The 22,567-nt window shown below is 32.9% G+C and overlaps 3 protein-coding genes across 4 annotated transcripts in view; 2 read left to right on the top strand and 1 right to left on the bottom strand.

The window, feature by feature from the left end:
* Positions 1 to 1,875: 1,875 nt before the first annotated feature.
* LOC130639572 (uncharacterized) lies at positions 1,876 to 10,572 on the bottom strand. Its single transcript, XM_057447086.1, has 4 exons — positions 10,368 to 10,572; positions 8,254 to 8,478; positions 4,868 to 5,701; positions 1,876 to 3,709 (listed from the first exon to the last, which is right to left on the bottom strand). Exons 1-4 carry the CDS (start codon positions 10,405 to 10,407, stop codon positions 3,393 to 3,395), a joined length of 1,416 nt encoding a protein of 471 aa, XP_057303069.1. The 5' UTR covers positions 10,408 to 10,572; the 3' UTR covers positions 1,876 to 3,392.
* Positions 10,573 to 10,709: 137 nt separating this feature from the next.
* Positions 10,710 to 21,299, top strand: LOC130639588 (deoxyribonuclease-1-like). Its single transcript, XM_057447087.1, has 11 exons — positions 10,710 to 10,991; positions 13,832 to 13,892; positions 14,004 to 14,160; positions 14,425 to 14,513; positions 15,204 to 15,287; positions 16,282 to 16,400; positions 17,372 to 17,519; positions 18,744 to 18,857; positions 19,454 to 19,544; positions 19,741 to 19,783; positions 20,227 to 21,299. Exons 2-11 carry the CDS (start codon positions 13,846 to 13,848, stop codon positions 20,250 to 20,252), a joined length of 918 nt encoding a protein of 305 aa, XP_057303070.1. The 5' UTR covers positions 10,710 to 10,991; positions 13,832 to 13,845; the 3' UTR covers positions 20,253 to 21,299.
* Positions 20,620 to 22,567, top strand: part of LOC130639484 (A disintegrin and metalloproteinase with thrombospondin motifs 19-like) — a 33,070-nt gene continuing 31,122 nt past the window's right edge. For both annotated transcript variants that reach the window (XM_057447078.1, XM_057447082.1), the window contains exon 1: positions 20,620 to 20,760. The gene's annotated coding sequence lies outside the window, so the exon portion shown is untranslated. The remainder of the gene's footprint in view (positions 20,761 to 22,567) is intronic.

Genomic DNA, 22,567 nt, shown 5'->3' on the forward strand with positions numbered 1-22,567 from the left:
AGACCCTTCGTCGAAACGCCGGATTGAGCCACAAGTACGTGTGTAACCCCGCATATTTTTTTTTCGCGAAAACTAAAAAAGCAACCATGGTTGACTGAGGATTAAGCGTTTAGTACAGCGCTCTCAACTTCTGTTTAGATAAAAACGCCTGCCGTTATCTCAATCAGCCAAAAACAGGCAACTACGAACTTTATTTTGCGGATTAAGTTTTCGCTAAATTTGCAAAATTAATCTTCTAATCTCAGTTAAAAAAAAAGCAGGCTACAGCTTGCCGTCACGAAATTGTTGAGCAAGAAAAATCCTGAAGCTTGCGCGTCATTGAATCAATACACCTTATAACTTTTGCCCAAATTCATATTACAGTAATAGCTGTATCCATAACTACATCTAAATGACATAAATAACATTTTGTTGCTATGCTGTAACCTTTTCAGCGTGAGGTAGCCACAAGCCAAGCCTAGTAAAATCAGATTGGTGAGATAACATAAAAGCAATAACAATGGCTATGATAAAAAGCACTTATACTAAACTGAATAAAAACCCAGAATATTAATATGGCTAGGTAACCAGAGGGGGTGCTCCTCACCAAAATTTACGTTTGTAGCCAAAATCTTAAAATAGGTTTGTTTAAGATTTGCACATGGCTAAAAACGCGATATATTTATCCAACCGTGAAAAGAAACAAACAAAACAAAGAAGCACAAATACAAAAGTATTTAAAAGAGATTTCCTCCATACTCCAAGACAATCACTTCTAAACCACAACGGTTTCGTCAGCAGAGCTCTGATCGTTGCATGTTTCCTTGTCGGTATACCCATAGAGATATTATTAAATAAGAGAGACCCTAACGCGATATTGTTAAGATAAACAATGCGGAGAAGGCGCGTCACTATATCTCTATGGTATATCGACCCCGAATTCCGAGATACAGCTGCGCGCAGCGGTTTTATTTTGGCGCAGGAACAGAGAGAAAACGGGTATTATTATGGAGCTGCAAGATTAAGCCCTTAAAATAAAGCAAGATTGTCATACCAACGAAAAAGAAAGCACTGCGCAAAATGACTTAGGATGCTAGCTTGACATAGCTTTTTTCGGGCTAACAAGTTTTTTCGATAATTTTAATGTCGCATTTTTTCTGAAACGTCAAGCTTGTTTATGTTGTCTCACCAAAAAAGCATTAAAAGGTGGTTGAAACTGTTTCCAACGATTAAAAACGAGAGTTATTATATTGATTTCCAAACATTAAAAAAGCAGCGCTTCTGAATTTCCATTGGTTTGTAAAACTTGGCCGTCTACAGCCGTTGCTGCTAAAATACAGGCACCATGGGACGAAAAAGTTCTAATGGCCAAATATGAAACGCTGTAAAAAAGCATTAAGGTGCTTGAAACTGTGTCCAAACAACTAAAAAACAAACAGCTTTCATTCCTATCGAGTAATTATATGTCATTAATGTACATTGTACGATAATGAAATCGAATCAGTATAAATAAAAAAATAATAAATATATAATTCACATCAAAATCAGTGACACCTCGAACATAGTCTTATTTTTTGGGCGTTTTAACATCAGCACTTTCTCTTGTGATTATAAATATGACATCTCGAAAAGGTTTTGGTATTTATTCTGATTGAGAAGCCTTAAGCAATAACCCCACGAGGTTAGAAAGGCGTTACCAGTAAGTCCTAAATGGTCTAACTTTCGCAATAAGACGTGCTAAGGAGAAGGTTTTCCAAAGTGACGGGTTATATTACGGTTGCAAAATAATTTAAAACCAAAATATAGATAGCTTATTACAAGATACGACGATGCTCATCTGATTAACAGAAAAAAATAAAATAAACATAAAAAATAACATAGTGAAAAATAACTTACCCATTACAAAAATATTTACTATATTTGCACCCCAACAAAAACAACAACAACAACGAGTAATAAAAACAAACAAATATTTGTTTTTCGTGAAACTAGCAGAGAAATAATATTATAGACGAGCTTGATCATATTAAAATGTATACACACCATTTTAAAGTCAATACCTATCATTTACCCTAAGGGAAGAAATTTTCGCGAAATTTGCCAATAGTTCCCGATTCGCTAAAATTTCTTCCATGTAAAAAAATAAAAAATGGCAATTCGCGAAATTGATTGACATTTACTCAAACCTTTAAAAACGAAAATGTCCTCTAATTTTTTCAGAAATGTTCATATTTGCAGTTCGGATGACTTTTATAGCTTTGTGTCGCAAAAAAATAATTTACGCGAAAATTTCTTCCCGCGAAAATTTCTTTCCTTTTCGGTACTATTTAAATTTTTCATAATTTTATGAAGTTTTATTACTTTATAAAGTTCACAAGCTTGTCATTATTAGGAAACTTAACTCATTTCTAGTACTTCTTCCACTAAAGTCACATTTTTAGTCATTTTAAACTTTTTCAAGACTTGTTTTATTTTGCCATTCACAATAAATATATAAATTTATGCTTCTGTGTGAAATATTTTACCCCAATAAGTGACTGAATGTTTATATTAACAAACAACAACACTGCCTAACTAAATATTGACATGTTCAATAGAGGTACAGTGAACACCAGATTGAGTTCACAAGCAAGGTATTTGATAAAACACAATCCGCTGTCAATATTTTGACAACATTTTAAAAAAATCTGAAAAGAAATATTCTCTTAAACCCTGTAAAACCTTATTTCAATGCTAATATTTTTGATTGTTTGTAAAGGCTAAAATACACGGTAAGATTAAACGGACCGTTTAAATGCAAGATAAAAAAAACTTACCGTGTAAAAAGGAAAGATTTGAGCATATTTTTTGAATTTTTAACCATTACTGCTTTTTTTTCTTTCAACATTTACCCTGCTGCTGCTGCTATAACAATACCCGCAACGAAAAATTTACATGTTTTTCTTTGGTATTCATTGTAAATTTTTTTAAAAAAAACTTATACTTTTTATTTTAACGTGCACGAAACTTATAAGTTTTTTTCATAACTAAACGGTCTGTTTAAACTTATTATTATAGCCTTTTTACATGTCTACTTTGCTTTCCCGCAGCAAAAACCACATCTCCAGAAAACGATTTGAAAACTACTTTGAGGTTAAAAACTTTCGTAGTCAAACTCTTGCAAGTCTCATTTTTAAAAATCGTAATGTTCTTAGAAATTTCTAAGCCCTATCGAGAGCGCTGTCTGATGCCGTTTTAAATAAAAAACAAAACAGTAAAAATATTTTTCTGTTGCAAAAAAAAATCCTCTTCGCCATTTGCGATATTTTATATTCATGAAATGTAAAATTTAACAAGCTTTCCTTATCGCGCAAAAGTTCTTAACCTCAAAAGATTTTAACCCTACAAAAACAATATATCATATAAAAATAAAACTAATAATGTTTAGTAGCATTTGGAGCGAAATATAACTTATGAAAAGCTTCCTTAATATTGATACAGTTAGAGACGGTCGACGCGACGCCAGCTAGTGTCGCTACTAAACCAACGACAAACATTACAAGACGTTCTTTGTTACTTGTTTCCGGATATAACCTCAGGTAGCACCATATTGGAAATATGAAACAGAGAAACACGTTGATGGAGCCGCCAACCAAGTCAACTATAGGACCAAACTTCGGGAATGCTTCACAGGAAGCTAATATACAGAGCACGACTGCAGATCGTAGGCCAACTCTTTTTGGTGAAAATTCTAAATAAAATAATAATATATAAGGCGAATTGAAATGTACTTTTTTTGATTTGTTTAGTTGTTAAAAACAAAAGTCACAAAATTAGTGTAAAATATAGCTTTAACCTTTTAATGCCTAAGAATTTTTAAGAAAAATCTCACAAAAATTCCTATTTTGGTTTCAATATCCTAGTTAACAGCTGCCTTGCACGGATCTATTTGACTAAAGTTAGAAAGCTAATTCTTTGCCCCTTTCATTGCAAATATTAACAGCGCCTTCCTTCCACGCTCCGCCTGTTTTATGCCATGTGTGGTGCAACAGATACGAAAGCATTAAAATTGCAAAGTCTACGCTTCACCTGACAATCTGAAGTTTCATAAGCTTTGTGGTGACATGTAGAGGGTTGAGCAAGATTTTTTTTGGAAACAAAACTGATATTCATCCGCAAAACGATCGTATATGCTTTTAATCGTTTCCAAGATACGTTACGTTACAAATCGGCAAATCATAGATTGGTTTTTAATTAGAAAAAAGAGAGTGCTGTAGATTGAACCCTGACAGAAGAACTGTATATGGAATAATGACCATAATAGATAAGACTACATTGGATAAAGTATAGATATTAGATTTTGCAGAATCCCCCACATCCAACTTCGATCATGACAGCAGTCATTTTAGGAGTAGAAATTTTGATGCAGAGAAAATTCGGCGAGTTTTGTCAAAATACGCCAAATTAAATTCGCGCAAAGTTTAAAATAACTGACCAATAAATGAAATTAAAGGCTGTTGCCTAATTAAATCCTCGCCAAATTTTCTGTTCTTGAGTTAGTTGAGAAGGTGGATCGTGCATACGTTTAAAATCGTTGTTCCTTAAATCGATTGTTTACAACTAACAGATTGCCTGTCAAATTTTAAGGTTTTTTATTATCATTTTTGCCACACACAATATGGTACTGCCCTAAAAAAAACCCAACAAAGGCAATGTTTAAGATATAAACCTATGGGAAGTTAATTATTTGATGAAGTGCAAACACAATATCTTACCACGAAGAAACGATTTATAGACAGAAGTATTCTTGAAAGTATTTGTTATTTTAAGATTTTTAAGGCTTCAAGCTCGCAACAGACCTCTTGCATTACAGTAGGGTAATATAAATAAAAACTGAAAAATTACTCACCATATGGAACATCAAAGTGCGCTTCAAGTTGCTGCAACAGAGGATTGATCATCAGAACAAAACCAGACAAAAAATGCGTTGCAAATAAACACTCCGCTACACTAACAAGAACACGATTGGTGCCATGATCCTTGTCGTAATTTGATAGAGTAGTCAGTATACTATCTTCAAGTTTTGCACCAATGGTGAGATAGCCACCAATTGCAGTTGGGATGTACAGCAAGGAAATTCCAAAATAACCAAGATAAGCTGCTTTAGCAAACTCGTTCGGACTTTTCATGTCTGACTGTATTGTTGGAAACAGACTTGCTCCTGTGAATCCAAACACAAACGTACCAAACGCAGATGCAAGCGTGCCAAACGTAATATCAGCCTTCTTTACATCACCTAAATCATCTGGTGCAATAATGCCATATTTTACCCATATTAATACAAGAGCTATCGTTGTTGATCCAGCAGCAGCTAAAGCTATAAACCAAAAATCTTTTGGCGTACCAAGCCATGTCAATGGTAGGATAACTAGGGTAATGACAACAAGCCACAGTCGAAGGTTAGCCTCACTATGTAACTGACCAGCATGGAATGCAATGAAAGAACCGACAATCTCAGATGCTAACAGTAAGTAAATTGCGCAAGTCAAAAAGAGTTGCGTGTTTAAGCAGAATGTGATTCCATTGCGTAATTTCTTTCCACTGGCGATTTCTCCAATATACGGATAGGGATCTCTGATAGGATCTGAACTTTCTTTCTGCTCTCGAATTTTTTTCCAGGATTTACCAAGCAACAGTCCGCAGTAGACACTCATCACCAAAACAGCAGCAATGATAAGCAAACCTAAATTAAAGTTGGAATTGTGATTAACCTTTTAAAACACTAAATATATATACATATATAATGAAAAAAAACATAGTTTTTGTTCATAAGAGTTATACAGAGTTTGATAAAAGTATCATTTTAACCTTTACACATCTGAAGACACATGAAGTTATGAGTACTTTATTCTGCTGACTTGAGAAAATAAAGTGAATTGATAAACTGACAGAGTTCCTGCTAAAAACATTTTAACATATAAATAAAACATGGGCTGGCTCTTGGGAAATTTAATTTAAAGTTAAGAAACATCCATGCAGAACCCGTATTATTTAACAGGGTCCCACTCAACAAAATTTAAGAAGATTTGAGGACTTTTAGAGAAATTTTTGTGATTTTTGAGAAGTTAATAAAATTGAGTAGATTTGAAGAGAAAAACTTGCACTTGTAAAAATGAAGGAATTTTTTCACAGACCGGCTCCTCAATATTTTCTTACAAAAGATAACTAAGAAACTTTGCTTAAAATACAAACACAACAAAAAAGTTATGTTTGCAGGTCACAGCAACCACAAGTTGTGGTGATTTAAAATAAAAACTAGCATATATAAAAAATAACCAACATGTCAAATTCTTTTGAGGAGAAAAAAAAACCTAAATTTCAAATATAATTGAGGACATTTGAGAAGAATTAGGAAGACCTTTTGAATTTGAGGGGATTTGAGAGGCTATGAGAAGGCGTGGGGACCCTGTATAATCATTATCTCCAAAGAATTAGTCCTGATGTAACAATATAAAAACACACTCACAATTGAAAGTTTAATGTTTGCACAAAGCATTTACATGTAATGGTACTAATTTTTGCTGTTATTTGTTCTGTTAACAATTATATAATTATACTTTTGAAAGAAAAAATTCTTCCTTTTTTGGGAATAAAATTGTCCTATTACTTCCTTTGGGGTAAAAATTTTGAGAACTTTTTTATTTCTTGATTTTGTCCTGGGTAAAAGTTTCGGTTATTTTAAAGAATATTTTGTGAATTAAACCGTGAAAGCACCAAAAAATAATACCCATTAAGGTGTACACACTGCTTAGATAACTATATAACATAGCAATAACCATTATGACATTTTAAAGATCCTAACCTGTTGGAAAAAACATTAGTTTGAAAATAATTTTAAAAAAGATTTGCATTAATTCCACTTCAACCCTAATTTGGTATAGAAAGGGGTTGGGGGCATATGGTGCCCACGGTTTTATTTAAATTTTAATATCTTTAGAATTACTTGCTGAAATGAAACTTTGTCACTATAAATGACATTCACTTGTCAATGACATTATAGTACACTCTATAATTCGAAACTGATGTTCAATTTTTAAAATTACTTCTAATACTAATTATGATCTAATGATCATAATTAGTATGAGAATTTCGCAAAGTGTTTATGCTTTTAATATAAACATTTGGCTAAATTTTTGCAACCCGTTAAATCTGTTTTCCTCAACTCCAACTCTAATCTCATGATATGAAATATATCAGATCTTCTTGAATATACTTATTCAATTTTATGTGAAAAAAAACATATTGCTAACAGAATATCAAATAGAATGGGGAATATTGCCAGAATGTTTTCTTCAATTTTAAAATTACTGATGTCATCACACAAAAACTGCTGATGTCAGCAAGAAAATAATTATGCTATAATATTTCCCTTTTGTCTTCTTTTGAAAATTTACTACATTTCATGTCATAAGAATAACTCTTTCAGAATTTATGGACTCCCTGTGCCTCCATACTTTTATGCCCCAAAAAAGCCTATACAAACAAGGGCTTAATTAATTTTTATTGATTTTGACGGGCTTGGTCAAAAAATAACATTTCATGATGTATTAATTTTTTGCTAAGATGTTTTTTTGCTATGATATATTTTTGAACTTATCAAGAAACAAAGAAAGTTTTTTCCGAATAACCCATTAAGAATAATTAAATCGAAATTCGATGTTTGTGTAAGGCATGGATTTTAGTTGTTTACAAAAAATGCAAACAGGTTTCAGAGAAAAATAGTAAGGCATGTAACTGTAATGTGTTTAATGACAATAACAAAAAAGAGACTATAACTAGCTAATCTAGAGTTTATAACAGCTAATCCTTTTTTGAACTTGCCTCATTATAAAATTTAAAAAAAATGAGTGGTATTATATTGGTGTTTCTGTTTTAAATACCTTAAAAAACACTAGACTAAAACTTTGAAGAAAAAAATACAAAATATAGGAGGGGGGGGGGTATGAAATTGTAGTTTAAATTTTTAAAATAGGCAAATTTAAGGTTGTTTTTTAAAAAAATTTAGTGTTCTAAATAAGCATATATTTTTATTCAAAATCTCTATCACTCATCAGTTATGGTAATTTTAAAAACAATGCTTAACCACAACACATGGGATTAATCACTTGTAGTTATGCACACACACAATTAAGAACATTTTTTATTACAATTAGCTCCATGTGTTCTTTATCAAAACAATTTAATAAACACACTATATCTTTCCTAAACTTGTAAAATATCTAAAATGTTACATACCATAAAGCCCCGTTTTTGACATGGCTCCTGGAAATGCTACTGCACCGGCCCCACATATTTCTCCAATAATAAAAATTCCAGCCGTTAGAACACTAATTCCATGCACATGGGAACTGCCACTAGACTCAGAGGATGGTTTCTCATGTTCACCAACATCATCCAGCTCATATGATTCTCTTAGTTTGTGGTGTACTCCAGTATCGTCTTTGTCTCGAGTAGAAAATTCTATAAAATACAATAAAATATTAAATATATTTTTCTACAAAACCACCTGAAAGTGGCCTGTGTTTCCTCAAAATAACTAAAGGTGTAAGCAAAAAAATTTTGTTATTATGTCAGGGTTTATGTGTTCATGCCTTATCAATGTACAGATTTGTTAACATAACAAAACCACACTTGGCAATGACACTTGTTTACTATACTTTCATGTCTCTTAAATTTTTGATTAAATAGATTGGGATTTGCAGAACAGTTAGCAATATTCTTTTACGCTTGCACAAGCTCTATATATTTCACTGAAACAATTTACTAACTACAGGTCGACCTGCAGATCTCAAACTATGGATTCCTTAGTAAAAATTTAAGAGACATAAAAAAAAAATGAATTTATTCGTGATATAACTTTTATGCTATAATACAATTAGCTTACTTAAAATATAATCTATCATAGTAAAAGACTAATCTGTCTGTAATACACCTAGCGAATATGTTCATTTTTTTTTTAATCAGAGAAAAAAGCTAATATTCGACAAATCAAATGTCACAACACCAATAACATATATTAAATTACTGAAGCCATGTCAATGCAGCTAAAAGTTTAAGGACAATAACTTAGAAACAGCTGGAAATAACAAGTGCCATCTACTGTGTGGGAACCAAAATGGAAATAAAATGCTGGCTCAACCCACCAGTCCTATAGAACAGTCAGGTTAATAACCTTTAAACTCTAATATTTCTTACAAACTGTTAGTCAAAAACTCATGATCCTATACATTCTTCTAATCAGCATTTCAAGCTCTATACAGTAGGGGCAATAGGTGAACAAATTTAAAAAAAAGGTTTTTCCTTGCAATAACAGGTCATTGCTGATGTTTTTGGAATTCCTAAAACTTCCTATATATATTTTCTATTATCCTTCTGTGTTAGTAGATTTTTTTCGCAAGTTTATAGGCCAGTTCTATACTAAACCCTCAAAGTGGCTCCCTTCATTTTGCTTTAAAGTCACAAAAAAGGATGTCTTGTTAAATCTGCTGACACTATGGAACACAATGTTACACATTTTTTTATAAGAAACATGTTTATAAGAAGCCTACATGTAAAATCTTCAAAAATTAAGAAATTTTTACTACTACATTCCATGTGTATTTCTGAAATAAGAAACTTGTTTCTAATTAATTCTTACAATTAATTAAAGATGTTACAATCACCACTACGGAGTAAGTTTTTTTTTTACATTACTGTACCTAAGTTCCCAATGGGAATAATACACACTATAGTAAACAATCAAAAAATGCTAATAAGAAACCCTTACTTTACTAGGAAAATTAGGAAATGAAATAAGAAACTTTTGGAACTAAGAACATGGAATTTCAGGCTACAAATAAGAAACTTTTAGAACTAGGCACTTCGCCAGATTTCTTATAAAAACCGTGTAGTGCATTAGATTGATATCAATACATTATTAATGATGATGTATATAATGATAAACTTATAAATTATTATGGTGAATGCATTTTCAATCTTATATTACTAAAAGTCTATAAATTAGCGTTAACAGCCAATGTGGTCAATCTTTTCAAGTTGTCCTCCTTTTCTTGCCTATCGTTACCGTTAAGGGGCTGGGGGAGGGGGGTCCAAGTCTAGTGGCCAATTTGCTGTTACCGAAGACGAAAACTGTTTGTCGACGGCCCCCAACTAATAGGGCAATTTGTATGTTATTTAGATACTGATTTAACAATACCAGAATATAGTTAAGGAAAAAGTTAATTTAGGACTATGTAAATTAACAATGCTAATAAATTAACATTTAAAACAATTTCTTGACAAGAAAAGTTGCTACTCGCAATCTTGCAATCCTAGCTAATAAAAACAGTTTGCTAGGAAAAAAAACTTACCATCTAGTGGTTGATAACCGTAATTGTATGATTTACTCATTTCTTCCTAATTTATAGCGAACATATAAACCATAATATAACCTAAACACATTATGTGTAACAGAAAGAAGAGGATCTAAAACCAGAATGATGGAAATTGTTACAAATCCTTGGTTCTTTCTCACACAACTTCCCCTGCCGGAACATCTGCGGCATAAGGATTAAGGGCCCAGGGTAGATCGAACATTTTATCTCGAACAAACCTCACTTGCAAGGTTAATATTTTTTATTTGATACGGGGTAGGCGAGACAATAACAACAACAACAATAAGGAGAGGTGAGCATTGAAGTTGACATGATTAAATCAGGTTCTGTCATCGGTCCTATGTCATCTGTGGCTACTATTTCACCCAACTGATAACCTTGCTGGCTACTGTGGGCTATGTGCTTTATGATTTAGTCGTAGCTATTCTAGAAAGGCGTCTTTTAGTTCTTGGTGTACTATTAATGACTTGTTATCTTACTTCTAGCTAAACTGACTATAGCTAGCTAAGTAATGGTGCTGCTGGTAGAATACAAGTTATCTCTCCGGTAGGAACGCTAGAGAGTTAAGGACAGACATTTCTAAAGCATGTTCAGACACTGGTAAATACTGCTGTTTCTTATTTACTTGCAATTAATAAATAAAGGGTTGCGGAGCTGGAGGACATCAGGATCCCCTAGTTTTGCAAGCAAAAAATTGTAGATGCTCCTTTTGTTCAAAACGTAATAGAAATTAAGTTCTTGTGTGTTTCATTTCGTCCAATCAAACAATTTTATCTTAGCACGGTATGGCCAGGAAAAGCAAGACAAGTTCAGGGGTATACAAGGCTGGATAGGCAACACTATATACCAAAATAAACTGCTTTTGAAATTAATTTCTAAAAAATCTATAACTTGAATGGAATCTTGTCTGAGTCATTATAACAACATAAGGTAGAACTTTGCGTTTTTATTTATTTTTGGAGTTTTTTTCAGCCTCATTTTATCTTATTTTATTTTAAATAATGAGAAAATAACTTTGTTTTTACCAGAATATTTTTCTTTAATTACTCTAAAATTTATGTTTATGTTGCTAATGGAGCTGTATAATCAAGCATGAATATTATTTTGCAGTTGTATTATTAGGTGTGCAACAACACGAAAAACAATTCCCCCTCCTTAGGGTAAGAGAACACAAGGGACATTTTCACGCGCGCTATGCAACGTGTCTCACAGCATGCTCATGAAAATGTTTCTCGTGACACCACTTCTCATTTGCTGCAGGATGGTCTTATTTGATTTAAATGTTCGTAGCTCACGAAACATGGATGTAGAGCGAATGGAAAGTTTTAACAAGGTTATCAGAGTTTTATGCACCGTTAAATTTATTTTTATTTATGCAGTATATCCCATAACACAGGATTTGTTTTGTAAAAGTCAATTAAAGTGTCTTTTCGTTATCAGATAGCTTTTTCTTTTTGGCCGACATTTTTGCTTTTCTCATATTTTCTCTCTCCGCTTTATGTTTGACTTCCCAAGAAAAGCAATGTTTACAGTTTCTTGCATTTTCATTGTTTAATCGCCTCAATTGGTCTTGCAAGATGATATGGGGAAATGAGGCACAAATGTGCCGCAAGAATAATTTTGTCCCTGGACATGTTGCAGATGGTGACAACACGAGCAACTTTTACGATAATGTTCATCAAAATTTGTCCCCATAGCACAGGCACAAATTAGATTCAGATCTATTTTGTCTCCGAAGTTGTGGAGCAAAATTTTTGCTCTATGCAACATTTTTTTGCTGCATTACAGTAAAAAAATAGATATGGGATGCAAGGAACTTTTGTCATGCGCATGCAATGGAGCAATGTTGCATAGCACGTGCATGAAAACATTCCTTGTGCCACCTTAGCTTTAGGTTGTTTTTATTTATGTTCTTATTGAGGCTCATGTTCTTTTAAATTTTTTTTTTTAAAATGCGGGTATGACAGAACGAAAGTGCATATGTTTTCCCTGTATAACTTCTTTCTTATTTTCCATAAAAAACACCACATTTCCGATTATTTAGAAAACCCAAAAACCAAGAAATAATAGCATTTTTTACCTTTTTTTTATTATCAAGAAAAAAGCAGCCCTTATGGCCCAAATATATAAATTAAATAAATTTATGAGTACCTTGCATATCAGATAAACATTGTTTTGATGAGTTTTTCTATGTTTATAAACAACAAATTAAATTTCACATAAGAGGTATTAATAAAAACAGTAAAGACGACATCATTATGCAGTCTAAAATATTTTCTTCTAAATTAAAACTTGTTAAAAACTTTTATATATATAAATAAAAATTGAAAAAATAAGTTTCTTAAAACAAAAGACTGATAACTAGTGAACATTGCGATTTGTGATAAGGCTTTTTTTCCAAACCAACTACCTCGTCTAGTTGCATACTCTAGAAAATCAACCACAGACATAAGCTATTTATCACATGCTACTTTCGTCCAATGGATTTTGCTAACCACTTCTTGTCAGATCTTTCAGCTTTGTCATTCAGGTGTGTGCAGAAGAACTGACCACGGCTTTTCTTTGAGTGCCTTGAGTCCAAACACTTAAAAGTTGTATTAAAGAAGAATTACTTTGTTCATCACTAACATACTCCCTGGCAGTGAGTCGCGGTTCCTAGAACTGGGAGCCGCAGACGAACCCACTACACTACGTGCGGCAATATGTTAGTGATGAACTCAGATAGTTTATCCGAATGGTGTGTATACATAGGTGAATATTTGTCATAGCACATTTGTATTTCATTCTCAACAGAGAATGCTTCACCCCGATCAGACCTCTGATCATGACGGGCAAGTATAATGCGTGTAAGTCATATTGTAGAAGAACTACTTTGTTCATCATTTACAAGTTACTGCTCAAATCAAAATTTTACATGCAAAGAAATTGGCGGAAATGGTATGCCTGCACTTTTAACATTATGAAATGCGCTTCACTTAGCTCTGCTAAAAAGAGAAGCGTTAAAATTTCTAACATAAGTTGCATCTCTATTCTTTTAGAATAATTATCGACATTCTCAACTAAACAGAGTGTGCCGATGATACAATCCGCAAGGTTTTACCTAGCCCTACATATTCTTAAATATTATTTTTTATAAGAAATATTATTTTTTAATATGCTGCTACTTGAAAATAACCTTATGAAAAATAGCAGGTCTCCTGAACACTTGGATATTGCGATTTTTATCTTTTATTATTGGATGTCATTATATTATAACTCAGATTCCAGTTTAAAGTGAATTCTGTTAGACAAAGTTATAGACTAAAAAGGGCATCATTCCCAACCTAAACAAGGATTAAAACAGACTAAAAAATAGGTCAGCCTTTCAAGTTTAACACAAAAATACAAAGAGTTAACTTACTATTTTTGTCTATAAAAATATTATGCCTTTGTCTTTCTAGACTATTAGAAATAGATGGACGCATTAGTGAAACTTTTTAATTGGCTTTGTTGTATAAAAAGGTACTGATTTGTTTTTATTACAATTTTTTTAAAAAGAAGAAAAAACCCTGATATGTATACAAAGCTCTTTTTCCATAACAGAATATGATAATAGAGATTTTGCTTTATTAGTAATGCTGACCCCGAACCTTCTCATTATGGCAGCATTAATTCAGAAAGTGATCCATATCAACAAAATATCCAGACTGTACGCATTGCAGCGTTTAACGTACAACGCTTTGGTGCAAAAAAGTTTAATGATAAATATGCAATTGATATATTACATAAGGTATGAGCTTAAGGTCGAACAGCTTTTGTTCTTTTATTGTAATGTTTACCTGGCTTAGAACCTGACAAATTACTAAGGTATAAGTTAGTTGATATATTACATAAGTTGATATATTACATAAGGTATGAGCTTAAGGTCGAACAGCTTTTGTTCTTTTATTGTAATGTTTACCTGGCTTAGAACCTGACAAATTACTAAGGTATAAGTTAGTAGTTTTCTTGTGAGCCCTACTGTGTTCTTTAAATAAAATGTGAATTTTTTTAGATAATTTCTCGTTATGATCTCATTTTGCTACAAGAAGTACAAGATGGGAATTTAAAGAAGATCCCTTCTTTTATCAATGCTCTTAACAAGTAGGTGTATATAATTACACTAACATGGAATTTTCTCGCATATCTTTTCTTTATCTTTTCTGCTCGTTTTTCTAGCATATCTTAAAACTCAAAGTTTTTTTGTATAGGTTTTAAAATCATTTTTACTCTATAACATGTTAATTCTTTTGACCAAAAACTGTTTATCCTATTTTTTGACTAATTGCGCTGTAGCTTAGTGGTTACAGCTGCCACACTTTGTGCAAGAGAAAGAGTTCCCACTAGGTGACGATTTAATACGAATGTGTAACTGTTACGATAGCTCTGGGTTAACCCCAGCCATGTGAGGAAAAGAGGGGAGATAGCAAATTGTGTGACAGTTGGATATTGCAGGGAAAAACTCAAACCTTAGTTTGGTCTGCGTATATCTTAAAATAAGCATTAAATACTCCAGGACTCCCCATCTAACCCATGGGCTTTCTTGGAAAATCGATGTAGCAAATCTACTTATATATACTGGCACAAGTCTACTTTGAAAAAAGCTTTTATGTAGTGGTTTCACCAACATTGAGGGAATCTAAAAAGGCCTTAATTTTTAAGATGGTGAGGTGAAAAAAAGTCCTTAAAATTTTCGTTAAAAGGTGTTACAACAAAATGGAATGACTATTTTTTCTTTTTTTCTTTATTTTGTTACATAAATAAAGCTAACTTTTATTTCTTAATATTTTTTAGAATTTCAGGCCGTTCCTACAAACATGTTGTTAGTGATTATCTTGGAAGAAAAACTTATAAAGAACAATATCTCTATATATACAGGTAGGGTATTCTCGTGGCAGCTTCTTGAAAAAAAATTTTACTTGGGGAAAAAGTAGATGTAGAAAATATTACGTAACATCAGGACAGCAATTACAGTGGAGTTTTATATTATTTCATTTATATATTTATTATCTATAAACGAATAGTTTAACAGGATAGCCATAAAAAACTAAATACATATAATACAAAGTTTCTGTTCTTCCATGGATCTTTGACATAACACGGGATAAATAAGAAAAATGATAAAATAAGTAACCAAAAATGATTTTTTTTGGTTACTTATTTTGTAGTGTACATTGTTAAAAAGTATACGGCTGTTTAAAAATTTAAATTCCTTACCTGATTCTGCGGACCCAATTATTGCCAGTAAGTTGATAAATTCTAGTGCACCGTTAAAGTGAAATCCTCTTCTACACGTTAAAGGTTTTATACCTTGAATTCGTAGGATATGTTTTTTATTATTGTCAAATGATTTCAAAGTAGTTTTCGCATGTTTCTCCCTTACTACATACAAGCGTATCTGTTGATACAGATACGCTTTTTATTCAAGTCTGCAATGGTTATGAAATGCAATATTTTTGCACATTTCCTTTAAACACGAGAACTTTAGCTCAATTTTTCCAGATTGTTAATCTTCTTCTGGCACTTTTTTGATGGAGTTTTAGTGATAGGTAGATACTTAATAAAGAAACTATGCAGTGCCAATTTCGTGTTAAAAATACCTTTGACAAAAAAACATTGTTTTCATTTATTTCAGAAGAAACACTCTCGCGTACAGCATTTTAAGAAATTTATTTTATTGAATATCTTCAAGCTCGTTAAAGGCGCCTCTCGAGATAAAAATTATTTTTTTCTAGTATTAACTTTAATGGCCTCCTTACTTCATTGCAAATTTCAAACATCTTTCTTTAATGTAATACTTGTATATATGCGCAAAAGAAATTGCATTCATATAAGCATTGAGTTGAAGTAATTTGTGTTATTATAACCGTAGGGAAGACATTTTTGAAATATCTGATTCGTTTCATTACGATGATGGACCTGAAGAACTGGGAACAGATACATTCCAACGTGAGCCGTTTGTTGTGCTGGTAAAGGGAATAAAAACAGCAGGTAGAGAAATGATCTTATTTTCTTCATGCAAATCTTGCCTTTTCCCAACCCTGTTAGTTTTCGCTTTTAACGTAATTTTACTCGCCACAGCTGCTTCCACTCGCCACAGCTGCTTCCACTCGCCACAGCTGCTTCCATTTGCCACAGCTGCTTCCGCTCGCCACAGCTGCTTCCGCTCGCCACAGCTGCTTCCGCTCGCCACATGCTCTCACTCTCCACATGCTCTTACTCGCCATATTCTTACAATATAGGTTGCAAATTTGTCTGGAGAAATGTTTTTTGCGAGTATAAATTTTGAGAAAAATTAGTCTTCGCGAAAGGTAGTAAACGCGAAAATAGATATCCATGATGTATGTCTAAGGGGTCTCTTGGCCCTTGAGCCAACTTCATGGCCTTCGTGGCCTTGGGGTTATGGAGTTCGCTTCGTAATCACAAGGTCCGTGGTTCGGTCCACAGCACGGGCATGTTTAGCAAGTGCCTTTACCACAGCTACGGGTCAACCCATGTCATGTGAGGGAAATTGGGTGGATATTGCCGGTGTATACTTAATGTATACATTCAGAAAATAGGACCCACATTGATAACAATGTTTCCAACACTGAAGTGGCTGTATAAATATTCGGAATAATAATAATAAAAATTAAAAAGACAAAATACCCAACGGAACAAGGTCTTAAAATCACAATCATTTTTTTCCTAGCTTTATCAGCAGTGTTATGCTATATACCAAAAATTATAAAAATGAATTAGGGTGTATTATTATCTATCTATCGCTAGCTCATACGCGAAAATTGTTACTCTACGGGTAAATTTTCATTGCACAATTTATTTGCGAAAGTTAGGCTTTGACCCTACGCGCAAACCGGTATCCTAAATTTTTTTTTCCCTATAGTGCAACAATTTCTATTCTATTTAGTGTAGCATGGATATACAAAAGTGTACCTACTTATAAGATAATTTATTTTGTTTAGTGAAACAATTCGCCATCATTGGGGCTCACTTACAGCCTAAGTTTGTAGAAGAAGAATTAAATGAACTGGTGAATGTCTACAACACAGTGGTGAAAAAATGGGGAGTTGATGACGTTTTGATCATGGGAGATTTTAATGCAGGGGGAAGGTACAAATTTTCTTTGTTATATCTGTCCTTAGTATGCTGAACGTGTGTCAACACCGGATTCTTTTCACCGACTCTTGCAGAGGGACAGACCTTACACAAAAAAAACTCTGAAAAATTTAAATTTGCATGAATTAAATTTCGCAAATAGCTTATTTCAACATATTGTAGGGCAATGAACATAAGACCAAGCTTTTTTACAATTTACCACTGGGCCTAACTTTTGCGACCAATAATCGCGAAAGTTTCTGCTTTTAAAATATGTTAAAGATACTATGCACATAGTATTTAAAGTGCAGAAACTTTCGCGAAAAGTAACTTCCGCGAACAGGAAAATTGGCAAAATTTTTACATTTTGCGCACATGTGACTATTATTAGATTTTGCAAACATGTGATTGTTATTACATTTTGCGAACATAAACTTACGCTAATCAATGCCTCTTGTGAACTTTCTAAAGAATTGTATGACTTCTAAAGAATTGTATGACCTCTTTGAATAAAACAAAAGAAAATAAAAAAATACCGATTTTTTAAACATTAAATTTTGCAAATTAAAGAGAAAATCTTTTTGCGTTCATAAACTTACGTGAATTAATGCTTTTGAGAAATTTCATGGCATAAACTTTTACAAGTTTTTGCCCACGAATCTTTTTGCACTAAATGTATTTTCAGTTTTCAACAAGGTTTTCACTTTACATCATAAAAAAGGCGATACGGTCGCTTAAGCCCCTATTACACGGTCAAAAAATTTGATCAAATTTCTATCTCTAACTTCAGTAATGACACAGCTTGAAACTTGCTTTTTAAAGGGAAAAATTAACGAATTAGCAAGCTATAAGTCGTTCGCAAAAGTTCGTTTCCACTGAGTGGAAAAGAAAAAACAACCATCCTGTAAAATGTCGCGAGAACAAATCTTTTTTTACCTTCAACTGCGAAAAGGAAATGATGGCATTCTGTTTTGTTTTAATGTGGTGCTTTTAGTTAAATTATATTATAGAGAGAAAGGTATAAGGAAAGAAGGTATTAAATTAATGTGAAGATGTTTTCCTAGAAATTTTACGGCAGATAAAAAATCAAAATGTAGGGCATGATTAAATAGTTTGCAGTGGAATAATGAAATTTTCCGTGTTTGAAATGTGGAAATGTGGAAATCAAGTCTTACTTAATTCCGCTAATGTCACCTAAAATCCTACAAATCGTGAAAAATCTGATTCTTTTAATTTCAGCCATATCTCAAAAAAGAAATTAGCGACTGTTGATTTGAAAACAGATCCCAAATTTTCTTGGTTGATTGAAAATGAAGACACAACAGTTGGAAAGAATACTTACACCTATGACAGGTTTGTTTGTTTGTGTGTGTGTTTTTAGTTGTTTGTTTCTTTTTGTTTGTTTAATCCGTCTATAATACCGTCATTTTTGTCTACGGAGTACCAAGATGGACAAAATTCCAGTCATGTTAACAAAGTATGTTTTTCTGTAAATGCTATTATCTATTATATAAACAAAAAGAAATACTCTCAATTTTAACCCTCATTATTTTGTTTCTTTACCTGGTTTGTATTCCGGTAGTGCAGTCTATGGAATGTCAAAATAGTCAAAACCCTTGTTATTATTTTTTTTTTGTTTCACGTAGATTTTGTTTTTTCGCTGTAATTCGGGTAGAGGATATGTGTTCATTGATTTAAAATTTAATTCTTTTTATACTTTTAATTTTTATATTTTCACTCAGCACACTGACGTCGCCTACAAGAAAATTTCATTGGCTAGAATATAAATTCTATTTTTTAATACTTAATTATAATTAGCTGAAACTAACATCACGAATTAATATTGTGGCAATTAAATGAATGATTGACATAATATAATTTTAAAATCCACCATTATTAAAAAAGCCAAATGATGTACCAATATAATGTCTTCATTTGTTCTTCTTTAGAATAATTGCATCCGGTGAAATGTTATTAAAGCATATACCAAGGCATAGTGCAAAAGTTTTTAGATTTGATGAAGAATTTGATATCGAAGAGGTAAGGGGTCTGTATTGCTTAAGGGGTGCCCCCCCCTCCCCGCCCCCATACACCCCCTGCATTTTTTATTCAACGAGGTATAATACTATATACCAAGATGTGTGCTCATTTTCTCCTTTTTTGTTGGAACCTCTCTAAATACTTGCATTGTCTACCGATGCTTTAAATATAATTTTGTGACGTAATCTTACTTTAGCCATTACGAATTAGCGACCACTATCCTGTAGAGATTATAATTGGTAAGATTGATTTCGTTATCTTCGAAGTAGTTTGTAGAATGTACTGATACCTGCTTTTATTCCCTCTTGCTCTCTCTTAATTCCATCATCCCCCAACCCTATCCACCTTACTACGATCTACACCCCACCCTGTTTTTTTACTCCTCCCTCCTATGTACTATTTTTTTCAGCCGCAACCTAGTTGCACTAGAAAATAGAAATATTCGAGATTCTCCTCTATGTCTTGTCTTGTGACATTTTTATTTTACATTTTCCTATCTTCAAGAAAGTGCTGATAAAAGATAATGTACTTTATATTGAAGAATAACTACTTTGCTCGTCACTAACATAGTACCTGGCAGGAATCGGGATTCGATCAGCGGTCCCCAGAACTGGGAGCCGCAGACGAATCCACTACACTACGTGCGGCACATATGATAATTCACCTATGATATACTTTTTAGAAAAAGCGCCAAAAGATGAACTGTAAGCTGTATGCTATGTAGCTAATTTTTCAAGAACATAGACGTTGTTTGTTAATAAATCAGAAGCGCTCAACAGACAAAACTTACACAAGTAGTTGAGTCGACATAAAGAAATATTTCACGAAGATATGTGAAGCTACATGGTCTCTAGAATAACCGAAATTCAACCTCCACTTTTTGCACATACAACAACACGATTGCACATTACGTCATACCCTTTAACATTACGTCATGCAGAGTGAATACTTATTTATTTTTGAATACTCATAACGAAAAGTCACCTTAATGTACTGGCACTGTTATCAATGTGAGTCTTTTGTTCTCCCATGTGTACATTAGATATACATTGGCATTGGCCACCCCGTTTCCTTCACGTGGTATGGGTTGGTCCGTAGCTGCGATAATGGCACTTGTTAAACAAGACCGCTCTGGACTGAAGCTCGGAACTGGTGATTGCGAAGTGAACCCTGTAAACGCTCGGCCACGCTTTGCTGTTTTTGGAGCAACAATCAAGTATGCTTTTTAGTTTATATGGGGGACATATTCGCGAATCTTTAAAATTCGCGAAATTTGCGACATAAACTTTCGCGACGTGGCAAATCGAAAATATTTTTGAGAGAGCAACTTCGGCAAAACTTAGAATCTGTTTTTAAAGCTGGAGATGTTTTTAAAACTAGACTTTGCGAAAAGAATTTTTTTTAAAAAAAAATATGTAGCCAAATTTTCGCGAAGAAGCACAAAATTCGCAAAACTTTTTCTTGTGTAAGATGTTTTGGCTAATGTGCATACACGAACATGAAATAAAAATGTAGTGTGATTTTTTTTAAAAGAAACAACTGAAAATTTATATTAAATATCTGGGATCTCCGTTATACTTTTTTTGATAAGAAACTGGCGAAGGCTCTTACTTCGAAAGTTTCTTAACAGCTTTCCAATTTTCTAATTTATACATGCTGCAATTTGCATAGTCTCGCAAAAAGGACTTGCGGTCTTTTAATTATATGTGCATGTTGTATATTACTGCTTCTCTGTAATAATAATAATAATACCCCCGTCGTTTGTTTTGCGCTCTGTTTCGGATCTCCAGTTTTTCAGTAACAGACGAACAAGGGAGATACACGACAGGAAAATGCCCGTGAGTGTTTTCACGGGCAAACAAGTAGTCTCGTATAATATTAGCCGTATTTTGTCTGTCTGATCGCAAAAAAAGTGCCGTGTAATTTAAAGACGAACGACCCCGTGAATTTTTTCCACGGGTTAACGACTAGTCTATAATAATGGTTTTATTTTGTTCAAAATTCTAAATGACTGCTGTATGCTGAGATTTTTCGACATAGTAATGTACAAAACGTACAAAGACCAGAATTCCTTGTATGTTTTTTTAGACTAACGACTGATTATAAATATGTGTTATTGCGCAAAATTGCTTTGTGCGAAAAAAAGCACGAAATAGCCAACCATAAAATGCGTGTAAAGGTCAAAGAACACAGAGACCATTAACCAGCAAATTTTGCACCGATGGATTATTTTAAAAACACATTAGAAAGAATTATTTAAATCCGAAAAAAGGTCTTTTGTACGGCTACTATTAGTAGGTACAAACGCTTCTCACATTTCTCCAGTAATATAGCTCTACTTTCCTATTTGTGTTTTTAAGTTGTTACTAGATTTGTTAGCTGTTTTTTAAATTTTCTACACACCTATGTAGATAGGTGCAGTTTGTATGGATACCGGATGCCTACATAAAGGGAAAGTACCCTACAGGTATAATCACTGAAGTACCTTAAGGGAATTAATTTTCGCGAAATTCGCGATTTTTTTTTTCTTAATTTCCCGCGAAATATAGTTCCCGCGAATATTATTGAAAAACTCGCAATTCGCGAAATTCGCGGAATTAATTTCCGTAAAATAGAACTACATATAATATAAAATGTGAATTTCAACTTTATCAATTTTTAGTTAATGTATCCCTTGAGAAACGGTTATATATTGAGAAATGAAATGCCATCGAATCTTAGGGAAAGATCTGGAAAAAATCAAATAACTTGTGATTAAAATAAATAAAAAAATCAACAGAACAAAACATTATACAGAACAAAACAAAGTAAATCTCTCTTCACAAAAGGCTTGGTACAAAATGTACAATTTTTACAGTTTTATAATTCTATACATTTCTTTATATACATATATAATATATATTTCATTTACTGGCCAAACTGACTTTGTTTGTTAAATAATAGTTCATTGTGTAAGATATATACAATTTGAGATGATTTCGTCTACCGTGTGATTATCTCATGCCGCCATATATGGGCAAGAT

The sequence above is a fragment of the Hydractinia symbiolongicarpus genome, chromosome 1 (genome assembly GCF_029227915.1).
Source record: "Hydractinia symbiolongicarpus strain clone_291-10 chromosome 1, HSymV2.1, whole genome shotgun sequence".
Lineage (NCBI taxonomy): Eukaryota > Metazoa > Cnidaria > Hydrozoa > Anthoathecata > Hydractiniidae > Hydractinia > Hydractinia symbiolongicarpus.

What these genes read in the sequence shown, in the direction of transcription:
- LOC130639572 (XM_057447086.1), bottom strand. Translation starts at nt 10,407, where the DNA reads ATGAGTAAATCATACAATTACGGTTATCAACCACTAGATG. An exon ending in CGGTTATCAACCACTAGATG is followed by an intron (nt 8,479 to 10,367) that starts GTAAGTTTTTTT and finishes TGTATTTTATAG; the next exon opens with AATTTTCTACTCGAGACAAA. An exon ending in GTCAAAAACGGGGCTTTATG is followed by an intron (nt 5,702 to 8,253) that starts GTATGTAACATT and finishes ACTTTAATTTAG; the next exon opens with GTTTGCTTATCATTGCTGCT.
- LOC130639588 (XM_057447087.1), top strand. Translation starts at nt 13,846, where the DNA reads ATGGACGCATTAGTGAAACTTTTTAATTGGCTTTGTTGTATAAAAAG. An exon ending in CAATTGATATATTACATAAG is followed by an intron (nt 14,161 to 14,424) that starts GTATGAGCTTAA and finishes GAATTTTTTTAG; the next exon opens with ATAATTTCTCGTTATGATCT. An exon ending in AATACTTACACCTATGACAG is followed by an intron (nt 18,858 to 19,453) that starts GTTTGTTTGTTT and finishes GTTCTTCTTTAG; the next exon opens with AATAATTGCATCCGGTGAAA.